Source organism: Gallus gallus, chromosome 1 (assembly GCF_016699485.2).
Source record: "Gallus gallus isolate bGalGal1 chromosome 1, bGalGal1.mat.broiler.GRCg7b, whole genome shotgun sequence".
NCBI lineage: Eukaryota > Metazoa > Chordata > Aves > Galliformes > Phasianidae > Gallus > Gallus gallus.
In genome coordinates, this window is record NC_052532.1 from 124,170,450 (window position 1) to 124,182,011 (window position 11,562).

The 11,562-nt window shown below is 48.4% G+C and overlaps 1 protein-coding gene across 4 annotated transcripts; it reads right to left on the reverse strand.

Annotated features, from left to right (window-relative positions):
- Positions 1-5,480: 5,480 nt before the first annotated feature.
- On the reverse strand, positions 5,481-10,317 carry LOC426097. Of its 4 annotated transcripts, XR_005845857.2 has the most exons (4): positions 9,148-10,317; positions 8,856-8,923; positions 6,647-6,694; positions 5,481-6,560 (listed from the first exon to the last, which is right to left on the reverse strand). XR_005845857.2 is itself a non-coding variant. In XM_040662360.2 (3 exons), exons 1-2 carry the CDS (start codon positions 10,291-10,293, stop codon positions 6,686-6,688), a joined length of 1,155 nt encoding a protein of 384 aa, XP_040518294.1. In that variant the 5' UTR covers positions 10,294-10,317; the 3' UTR covers positions 5,481-5,693; positions 6,647-6,685. The 4 variants fall into 4 exon arrangements, 2 of the variants coding, with proteins under 2 accessions (XP_040518294.1, XP_040518283.1); XR_005845854.2 differs by having other exon boundaries at positions 6,647-8,923; XM_040662360.2 differs by lacking the exon at positions 8,856-8,923 and having other exon boundaries at positions 5,481-5,693.
- Positions 10,318-11,562: the final 1,245 nt, after the last annotated feature.

Here is an 11,562-nt window from a genome sequence, read left to right on the forward strand (position 1 = left end):
TAACAGCTTCCTCATGCAAGAGGTATGTGAAGTCTGCACTTATCCATTCCTCCCCATTCTGAAGAGCAACTGAGACAATACGCATCTCTGCACAACACAGGGCCACAAGCAACTTGCCTTGCCCCCACTGTAGTAACATGCTAGAACTGTGTTTCCCATGGTTTCAGCACTGAGAAAAGGAATACTGTTTTTAAACGCTTGCTAACAAAGCCACAAAACAGTAAGTAATCTTACCAAAGGTAAATGTATAATTCTGTACCTTGTTTGCACTGGAAGAGTCAGTTTTATTCCTTCCCCTTTGCATGCAGTCAGTATGTTTAATACACAATACACGTTTTCAGAAATGTTGTATACCAATTACCACCCCCTCTCCTAGCAAAAAAAGCATTTGCAACTGCAGGTTGTACATTGTTATTTGTTGCACGTTCCAGTTATACAAGCTAAGCACTTTGTGTCCTTGCTAAGAAACAGCAAGAGGAGCAATCTTTCCATAGCCAGTTCCACAACGTGCCCTCATGCTTGGTGGAGTGGCATCACCAGCAGCCTGCCCACCTCCACTTGCCCACCAGAGCTTCTGCTCACATATAGGCCTGCGAGGCACTGCACAGCAGTAAGGACGTGTGCTTTTATTTACCTTTCGTTACCAAACTTCCTCAAGATACTCTACACAAAGTTTTTACGCCGACCTGTACCACATCAAGCTGTGTAGCTGAATCTTCTTTTTCATAGGGGGAAAGAAGAGGATAGACTGGACCCCCTTAAGCCACCTTTCTGCCCTTCAGTACCACCAAACTTATTGTGCTTCTTATGGAAAATGTCCATTCTTGAAGATATAAAAAGTCACGCATTTCCTTTAATGATCAAACGTAATGAAGATTTCTCCTGTTATCCACCAGTACCTCATAACAGAACACTCATCAGACATGGGAGATTGCTGATGAAGAAAAAAAGAATGTGAAAAATAATATGGAAGGGAGAAATGTGAAATACTTCTCTCAATCCAGAGCACTTTGATAAACTCATTGCTTCAAATCCGTCTCTCTCATTATCTGCATCACACCCAAGGCAACAAGATACACACTTGCACTCTCTGAGCAGAAGCACCCCACACATTTTCTAACCTTGAACCAAACTGTATTCCATTGCCAGGAATTCAAGATGGCAGACATTTCTAGCTCCAGAATCCTTGTTAAATAGTTGTATAAACCTCATCCCTCAGCTTTAAGAAGAAAAAAAGCCTGTTTGGCATGCTGCATCATCACCAGGAGACACACATATGGTAGAGAACAATATCTGCGTGCACAGTAGTGCTCCTTCCTTCCTTCCGAGCACCAGAGCGTGACTGACATTTGACAGTTACAGAGTGGGGGAAAAAAAACAAACAAACACCACAAAAAAAACCCAAACTAAGTAGCAGAGGGAGCTATGGTGGAAGATAAAGGCCAGAGCAACAAAGGGGAGGGCGGAAAGCCTGGGCAGTGGAGGTCAGAGCTCTTGACCTGTTAGACACTTTGAGGAAGTTGCCTTGTCCTGCCTCCTGCCTATACCAGTTAGAGTATATATAGGGGAAGACACAGTCCAGGGCCCCTGCCACCATGCTGCCTTGCAGCTTAGAGATGGCAGCCCCACCAGCTACAGTCAGCACAACCAGCCCTTCAGCTGCCTGCATCTGCCTTTGAAGAAGTAGTCACACACGTGAACACCCTAAAGCTTCGCATGCAAACAAACTTAGCAGCGTATCCCCAACATTGCATTTATGGACAGTATGGACAACACGTGCTTGAAATATCTAAAGCAAATGCAAACCATATTTTTCAGTTTTTAAACAGTCATTCCTGACTTTAGTTCGTTAGGAGTGTCATTTAAAGTGGACAGTGACATTTCTGACACCTGCTGAAGTAGGTGCAGATCCAGTAGTAGCGTCACAAGATTCGGAAAACAAAAAACTGGCAGTGAATGCTATCTTTTTGACTCTGCACAGAACTCTGTAAAGAATTAAGACGAAGAGTAAAAAGGATTTTATGGCATCTAATGTTTGCAATTAAAAAATTCAAAGAAAAGAGATTCTGTTTGGATGTAAACATTCCCCCTGCTGCCCTGGAAATACTCACACAGCAACACTGCACTGAGACACAGGGAAGAAGATAAAGCGCTCTCTAAAGTAAAGAAACAGCAAGAACCACCCAAAAAAGGTACAAATAGTTCTTGAAATATTTCAAATTTATGAATATCATAAGGACATCATACATGTTTCTGCTATTTTAAACCTCAGGTGCCACTTAGCTGGTTGCCCAGTAGAATGCCACACTACAAAGACGCCAACCAGTTTTGGGGAGAACTCCCAGGAATAAAAAACCTGAGCAAAGAGAGTGTTGGACCCAGAAAATTATACACGTAAGAATGTATGTGTTCAGCTACTGCACACTGAACTTTGGGACAGCGTGACAGTCAAACTTGAGAACCAGCATGAGGGGAAAAGTATGATCTAGCTTTGTAATTTCTCTAGCCAAGTTTTCAGGGACATAATTGCTCTGCTAAAGAACTGCCAAAAGCACTCCCGTAGACACTGTCAATTGTTGCAGTCCCTACTAAGCAGATGGCCCCCAAAATATTTGATAACTTTACTAGGCAACATTTCCACAAACACTTCGGTTGTTAGCACTGACTCACATCCCACCTCTCACTGCCTACAACAGTCTCTGGGGTTTTGGTTTTGATTTTACCATGGGAGTGCACAGATAGATCTGTGACCAGCTGCACCGCCTCCTGAAAAACACAGGAGCCTTGCAGGCAGCCTCAAGTCTCCCATGTGTACTCCATCCACACAGCTAGATGCAAGCTAACCTAGATGTTTATGAAATTTATTCGCAATGGACTATATTAACTTGGTGTAACTACCTACATCAGTGTGAAAGGCTCTGTGCACGCAGACAGCCCAGCAGACACTGCCTGATCCTAAGGCTGGCCCTCAGAACACATTGGTACATTCACCAGATTTTTATCAAGGAGAAAACCACAACCAATGAGGCAATGGGAGAAAGAGTAGGATAGGAAAGCAACAATTTAGGCTTGAGTTGGAAGTCACATTGAAAAACCAACAGGATCTCATCGGAGCCCAAAAGTTATAATTTTCCTCAATTGCAGATGTGAAGGGCTACCTCACGTGCAAGATGTTGTCAGCTTACGTTTAAGACCCATCACTGCAGTAGATAAGGGTAGAAAAGTACTAAGTCTCATTTTTAAGATGCTCACATCTCACTGCTGCACACAGTTGGAGTCTGAACAACCACTGATTTGACTCTACCTTTGCTGTGCGCTGACTTTGAACTCCCTGGCCCTGCAAGTTTGCCCAGGTTTACGCAGTTCTGTCTCATCCCTTTCCAAGTTACAACACACTCAGCGCTGCCAGCATGCCACACTGGTTTTAATTAGCTCTTTGTAATAAGAACGCTTATCAATCTAGTCCACAAAAAGCACATCTGTGAAAAAAGTACCTGTCTTGCCAGAAATCCCTACCAATTAACTTACCTGAAATTACCCCCAGAACTATGCTACACGATTCCAATCAACCGAAAGAAAATTGTTTTTCTGTACCATGCTGGTGCTCCCTAACAAATCCACGCATTGCAGGAGTATTCCCAACTGGAAATTACATCAGCCTTCCATCTTCGCTGCAGCTTCATACAAATGATCAAGATTTATTTCAAGCAAAGCATCAGAAATTGCAGTAACGCTGAAGTGAGCATCTCCCCATCCTACCTAAGTAACAGAAGTTACCAAAACAGTATTTAAAAAATTGGGTATTCTCAATTTCTGCTGCAGTCGTAGCATATGGATAATAAAATCACAACTGACTTCTGCTCCAATCTTCTCACCTACTGTATGCTGTATTCTTCACACATCACTCAGTTAAATGGTTACGCTCAATGCCTGCTTTCAGACAGCACGCATCTCCATGCTGCCCACTGTATTATGTAAAGGACAGCAAGCTTGGCTTGTAATCACTAGAAGAAATCTACTCAATCAGCGGTGAACAGAAGATAGGAGGTTCTGCACCCAATCCTTTCAACACAGCCAGCATGCTGACCCAACGAGGAGATGGCAACCCAAGGAGCAATAAAGGCAGGACTCACCCAGAGCCATTGACAAAAGCACATCCAGCAGTAATCAACTGCTCCAAACTTACGAAACTCACTGAAGTAACTGAGAAACTAGAAAGGGAGTTTTCATGCAGAAGCTTACATCACAAGCAACAAGCAGAGAAGCACGCATCCAGCAGTCAACGCCAAAGCAAGGGCACACAGTGAAATCACTGGGTGGCTCAAAGACACTGATGAAAGCCAAGTTAATGAAGAACAAGAATTAAAGAAAAAAAAAAAAAAGGCAGGGAGAGGTTAAGAGGAGATCCCATATGTCTTAAAAACACTAACGATTTGAAAGGCAAATTTCCTTTTGAAAACAGGAAGCAATTTTAAAACAGCCACCAACACTGGAGAGAAAGGCAGAGCCCTGGCAATGGCCTCCAACAGACAGAGAGGACAGGGTGGTCCGACCCAGCCTCAGCAGCAGCCAGGAAACTGGGAGGTGCCAGGGTGCCAGGAAGGGCACCAGCCTGCATGGGGACTGGAGGGAGCAACAAACAAAACCAGGGTTCTTGGCAGAAGGATTCAGCAAAGAGCATAGGAAGTGCAACAGACTCCAGCTGGATGTGCTGCTCCCAAGTAAGACAGGAAAAGCACAGATGCTGCTTCACTGCCCTGAGTCAGTAGGTTAAAAATCACACTTGTGCAATTTGCCACTGGGACAAAGGTGACCAATGTCTGCTCATCCTTCCTTGCTTCTCCTGCCACCCGATGCCCTCCTGTCCCCCCAGATCCTGCTGTTGTTACAGAACTTCCTCAGGAGAAGATGCCTGCAATGATTAACACGTAACAATGCTGGGAAGAGACGCAGCACAGATCAGCAAGTAACACAAATTCAGGTTCTTAAGAAAACAGGACAGGGAAAAAATGCTACATGTGGTTACTCTGAGCTTAAGCACATTCTCAAACATGAAAGATTTTTACAGCTTGTAACTACATTTGCAAAACTAGTCTACGTTCCGTCCTACTGAATGCAAGTATCAGCCTGCACTGGATTAGAATCCCATTTCAGAGACCACTTGAACTACTGGTGTTTCAATACTGCAGATACTACATTGTGAGACAGATCCAGGCCTGACACCTGCTGTTGTGTCAGCAAACATCAATAAGCTATGACACCTACGGTTACAACCTTCAAATATCAAAACACTGAAAGTCAACTTCAGAGGCTGATTATTGTTCTTGACAACAGTTATGGCTCTGTTGTGCTTTCCTAACTGAAAAACAAGAACTCTGTAAAAGCTCAGGTCACGGAAAAAGGTGACTACAGGATGGGAAATGACGATGTAAGAGCAAGGGAGGGGGGGAAAAAACCAAAGACTAGGATCAAGAACAGTATTCATATATATAAAAATTTATTTAGGTGAAGTCACAAACATTTTTTTTTTAATCGATTTACAAACACTTCATGTTAAGCATATTATTGAAACTATCAAGAAAGTTAAAGGAGAGCAGATAACGGCAGTTGGTTTTTTTTTCCTGAAACAACTAAAGGCAAACCCTTACCATCAAGCGCGTTACTGGATCATAGTATTACCTTGATCATACTCCCTAGTATGCGAGGGGAGAGGAAAAGAAAACAAAATACGGAGATGTAAAACAATTAAACCATGAACCAATGAATGATTTTCATGAACGTCAGACCACAAAAGTCTGGTCTGACGTTCAAGATGCTAACTATTCTATGAGGATAAAACAAGAACAATAATTTAGGTCAGCTATTAAATCCGTTCAAGAATTTTGCAATGCATACATGGGCTATAAATTACTTCTGGAAATGACAGCAATGGTTAAAGAACTTTGTTCAGAGCAGAACGAAGAGGTGGTACTGAGCCTCACAGAATAATTTTGTCAACAACCTGAGTTATACCAAATGTAGGATACTGCGTCAAGTCAAATATACATTTCTGTTGCAGATATTGTCAATGAAATGCTAAAATTAACAGGTGTAACAAGACAAGGTAGGATTTATTTTTTAAGCAAATATAGTACACAGATTTTGTTTTTTTTTTGAAGTGTCCAGTCGTGATCTGCAAAGATCCAGGATTGCACACAAGTTTGCTCAAATGAGAAGGGTTAATCTGCGCATTAAATTGGCTTATACTCTCAAAGTAGTATTTTAGGGCAGGGCTCTCCTCCGGGAGACCGTTCCTGACCTCATTCAATCAATGTTCAATTTATTCACTCTCCTGAATCTTTGCCCTCTTTGGATAGTCTGTGACAAGTGCTGCGCTGCAGGAATTCCTGTTTTCCAGCAAACCGGCTTGCTCTGCAGGTTTGTAGTCCATTGTTACAATTGCTGATTGGGTAAAATGAATTTCCTACGTCTTCTCTAGCACAGCTTGCAACGCAACAGAAGCAGAGGTAAAAGAATGCACTAGAATACCAGAGCTCCACTTAAACACCAACGGAGTCAGGCTGTTGGCACCAATAAGAAATTTTGTATTTAACAAATCTGTCAATATTTAAAAACCAAAGTTAGTCAGTTTTATATATAAACTCACCCGCTTATCCTGCCTGCCATTCCAACTGGCCTTCTGCTTTCACGGAGTCTGAAATAAAAAGAAAGAAACTAAGAATTGTCCAAAGATAATCCAGGCATAAATTCGTAGGAATGAACCTCAGCTATCCTATAACACACGTGCCAATCACTGCTCTTAAACAAAAACGAGGGTTTCTCACTTTACCAAACGCAAAGCAAAGTTACAGCTCTCTACTTGCTCTCAAGAAGTTGCAACTGGCCTCAAACACATCCTTTCATTTTTGTTGACTTTCTACTGGTTGACCTTCTGTGGAACTGCAAAACTAGAGAGATACAGACACCGCAACAAGCTGAAACGTAAGGAGCACCCTCTGAATGGGAAGATGAAATAGAATTTGGCTGCCTAATGCTGACCTTTGAAGCCATGAAAACAAAATCAATTCAAGCAATCTTGAAGAAAAGGCCTCTGTAAAACAGTTTCCCTTCCTCTTGTGACAGTACGAAGGTACTCAGATTCTGGTCAAAGCCTGCTCTCTATAAAAGCCTATTCTCTCCCATTTAAATGAGAGAACTGTCTTGCCCCAATGTCAAGTCACAGCCTTTTATTCCTTTCAAGCAGTTACACAACATGGAGCTCGCAAGGAGCTGCGTGTGGGCGAGGGGGAAACCCATAGGTCACCTGGTGTTTCCCTGCTGCTGCCGTGCCAGTAACAAGCTCAAGCTTTATCCCAGGCCTGGTCTACATTTAACAGCTGCTCAGGCAATCGTTTCAGTTAAGGACTTTTTCTTTAAAAAACAGTTATAAAATACCCTGTGCTACCAATTAATATCTGCTCCAATAATAGAGAAGTAGTTGAACCCACAATGAACAGCAGCTACACAGCCTTCACTTTTACTTTCCATTATGCTACTATAGCAATGTAGCTTTTACATTCAAGCCAATCATTAAGCTAAAAGTTGGTATTTAGCATACTAGCTAACTAAAATAAATAAGCTTTATTTCAATTCACACAGCTTACAGTATCTTCTTTAGACGCAAGTAAAGTCAATGCCAATGCTCAAATTCATTGGAAAATTTGCACAAAATCAGAGATGGAGACATGGGGTGCCTAGCAGCAGCAGCCTGGAGCTCTGCACTCACAGAACAGCTATTGTGAGAGTTACAGTCTAGTTAACGTTACAAACTGAAGATCCCGTGCAGGACAAGATGAAAGATAAGAGGTGTTTTCCATCTGGTGCTCACATAACATCAGTAGTAAAACAAAAACCGAGCTGCTGTTGCCAAGAATGGAGAAATCTAAACAAAGATATCAGAACGAGTTAGGTAATCTGGAATACCAAACACAGACAGCACCAAGGCCATACAGCTGGCATTGGGATCTATTACGGCATTCATTAAAAGGTATTAGTTTCCATTCCTTTCCATGCAGGTTGGCCCAAGATGTTGCTAGAGAAGTCAGCAGTTGGTGCAATGCATTGAACACTTGCAGATATCCTGAAAAACACTGTCCCTTTCCAGATCAGACTAATTCAGCCACTGCTGAGTGAGTATCCTACGGTATCTGTTGAGCAAAACCCTTTGGGATGGCAAAGATTCTTCCTACGGGCCTAAAAAAAATAGTTGAGAAATAAATATGAATAATCTAACAGAATCCTTCAACCATCAGTCAGCTGGCATGAAACTCTAAACATTTGGTGCCCAGTGTATGTCACACCATGCATCTGACAGATTCCAGCCACCAGTATCCTAAAAAAATCAAAAGCTGCAGTACAGCCCCAAATATAGACAGGCAGCACTCTTGTACTACTGGTGCTTGCTGTCACCACTCAAGTAGTGGAAACAGCAAATTTGCCCATGTATGTTTGTGGTTATGCCAATTCAGTGACACTCGATGCTTGCAATAAAAGCAAATCCTTGACAAAAACAAAATCCCTCCCTGCTTCCCCTAATCACACGCATTCCACAAAACAGGCCAGAACTTGTGGACTAAACCTACGGAGGCTGAAACTAAATTACATCTCCAAATCATGGTAAATTTGCAAGCTGCAGCCATTCAAACTGAAGTTCCTCTTCACTGACACCCATGTTTACGGCCTCCGACGCAGCTTGCAGCTACCACATGCTCCCACAGTAACAGGCCTCTACTCTTTGTCTCAGGATCTTAGATACAATTTTATTGCTGAGAAAGCTATTTGTTTTAAGACAATTCGAAAAAAAAAAGAAAAGGAACCTTTCTTCTGATGTCCTAAGGAAAACGCGTTACATCCCAAGGGAGAGAACGACTGGCATTTCCAACTCCTGAGGGGCAGAGCGATAGATACTGCAGCTATATGCTGTGAGTCCCCTTCCCCACAGCGCCCACCCCTCCCTGCAGACACGGTCCAACATCTCACAGACCCGGGCCAAAGCCCTCCACGGGCACAGGGATGGGAAGCAGCCACCCCAGCTCCCCTCGCCCCTTCTCTGCTCCTCCAAAGGGCACCACCGGGGCCAGGGAACCACCCTGCTGCCTGCCGTCACACCTGGCTCTTCTCCTCCTTCTTGGGGCTCTGGGATGACGACGACGATGAAGGCGGTGGCTGTGCCGGCGGCGCGGCCTTCGGCTCGCTCTCGATACGATTGTGCCTGCTGAGGAGCGACTTGAGAGGGGCCATCCACTTCATCCACAGGTCCAGGTCGACGTCGCCCCACGGCAGGTTGGGGTCCTTGGCCGCCCGCCGCCGGAAGTCCTCGTCGTAGTTCATCCACGAGGTGCCCCCGTAGGTGGCGTGCAGCTTACGGATGGTGTCCAGGTACTTGAACATGGCCCCGCAGCGCGCCGGGTGCTTCTCGCACACCACGCTGGCGTACACCAGAAAGGCCGACACCCACTGGTCCAGCGTGTCCCCCGGGTGCGGGCCGTGCTCGGGGGTCAGCTCTGTGTGGAGCAAGGAAAAGAGGTCAATGAACTCCCCCCGCCAGATGCGCTCCTTGGTGGCCTTGGCCAGCTGGTAGCCCAGGGGCCGCCGCAGCCCCACGTAGGGGGTGGCCGCCGCTTCCGCCGTGGGGGGCGCGGGCGCGGGCGCCGCCGCCGCCGCTGCCGCCTCGCCCTGCCCCGCCGCCGCGGCCGACGCCGATGCCGGGTCCCCGGCCGCGCTGTTCGCCACCGCCGCAGCCGCCGCCGCCGCCGCCTCGGCGCAGGGGCTGGCCGCCGCCGCCGCCGCCCCCAGCGCGGCCTGCCGCTCCAGCCAGCGCGGGTTCACGTAGACGGTCCGCAGGCGCGGCGCGGCCCCGGCCGCCGCCGCCGCCGCCCGCGCCGCTCCCTCGGCGCCCGGCTGCAGGCGCAGCACGGCCAGGGCGGCGGGCGCGCAGGCGGGCAGGTCGCTGCCGTCCCGCCGCGGGGCCGGCTGGGCCGCCGCCGGCACCTGGAGCAGCGCGGGCGCCGCCCAGGGCGGGGAGCCGCCCCTAGGCCCGGCCGCCGCCGCCAGCGCCTCTAGGCCCGGGAGGCCGAGCCGCGAGCCGGGCGCTACGGCGCCGAGCACCCATCGGGTCTCGGCCACCGCGCTGCGGTCCCGGGGGCTCCGAGACCTCCCCTCCTCCCGACGCCCGGCGAGCGCCGTCCCCAACGTCAGGGGGGCCGCGGTTCCGGCCCGGCGCCGACGGCGGCTCCGCCGCCTCCCACGTGGCATCGGCGCGGCGGCTCCGGGCAGCGCGCGCGGCGGGGGGCGGGGGCTGCGGGCCGCGGGCGGCGCGGGGCGGGGCCGGAGAGGGCCGGGGCGGGCCGGGGCGGGGCGGCGGCGCGGCGCGGGGCCGGGGCCGGGGCCGGGGCCGGGGCCGGGGCCGAGGCCTGGTCCTGGGCCGCGGCGGCCCGGAGGCTTCTTCCGCCCGCGCCTTCGCCGGTGGCGAGCCCGGCGGGCTTCCTCGCGGCGTGCCCCGCGTCTCCCGCCAGCCCGGCGTAGGCCCCGGCCTGCGCTGCCGGCCGCAACGCGGCCTCACCCGGCCCGGCAGCTCCGGTGTAGCTCGCCTGCCGGCATCGGCAGCCAGAGCCCGTTCAGACGGGTCCACAGGCGTTACGGCAGTCCTTGTCGTGGGGATTTGTAAGGGGATTATGTTACACGGCATTTGGGAAGGGGGGTACGTGGAAAATCTTAGAGACGTTGTGAAGTATGTAACTGTCTAGAGAGTTTGTAGGACACTCCAAAAGTAATGCCTCTTGTTTATTAGCTCGGAAACCGCAACTGATAAAAAAACACAGTAACACTGTTTCATAGAGCAAACGCTCAGCTACAAAGCACTGGTGTTCGTCCCAGTCACCACCATTAGCTATGCATTTTTGCCAGCAGTGAACAGGATTCCACACCTTCGCTGATCTAGTGGTTGGCAAACCTGCCCATGGCAGGCAGGTTGGAACTGGATGGTCTTTAAGGTCCTCTCCAGCCTAACCCATTCTGTCATTCTATGATTCATCTGCACTTCCATGTCAGATTGCCCCTCTGCTGCCCATCACACAGCAACAAAATGTAATGGGATATTGGTAGGAAGTGTACAGTCTACAGTCCCGCCACCAACGTTTGCCTCTGATGTTGTGAGCCAACATCATAAAAGTGGAGGCATTACTTTTGGAGCAGCCCTTGTTATCCTATAGCAACTGCTCCTGCAAGGATACCCACAGGGCATGCCTCCTCCAGGCCTCATCTGTTGCTGCACCATAGGCCGCACGGGGAGATCCGCTCCACGCAGTGCCCGTGGGCCGCATGGGAATGGCCTGTTTCTCCATGGGCCTCTCCTGGGCTGCAGGGAGCTGCTGCTCTGTGCCTGGAGCACCTCCTGCTGCACTGACCTTGGTGCCTAGGGGATTGTTCCTCTCATTTACTCACTCTGAGAGGTACTGAAGATGTCTCAGTGACAGACCTGCACGGTCCTATGCCAGGTAAGAAACAGAGGAACGTGATGACTTC

Bases quoted from the DNA above. Each gene is read 5' to 3' on its own strand.
- LOC426097 (XM_040662360.2), bottom strand. From the start codon at position 10,293: ATGCCACGTGGGAGGCGGCGGAGCCGCCGTCGGCGCCGGGCCGGAACC.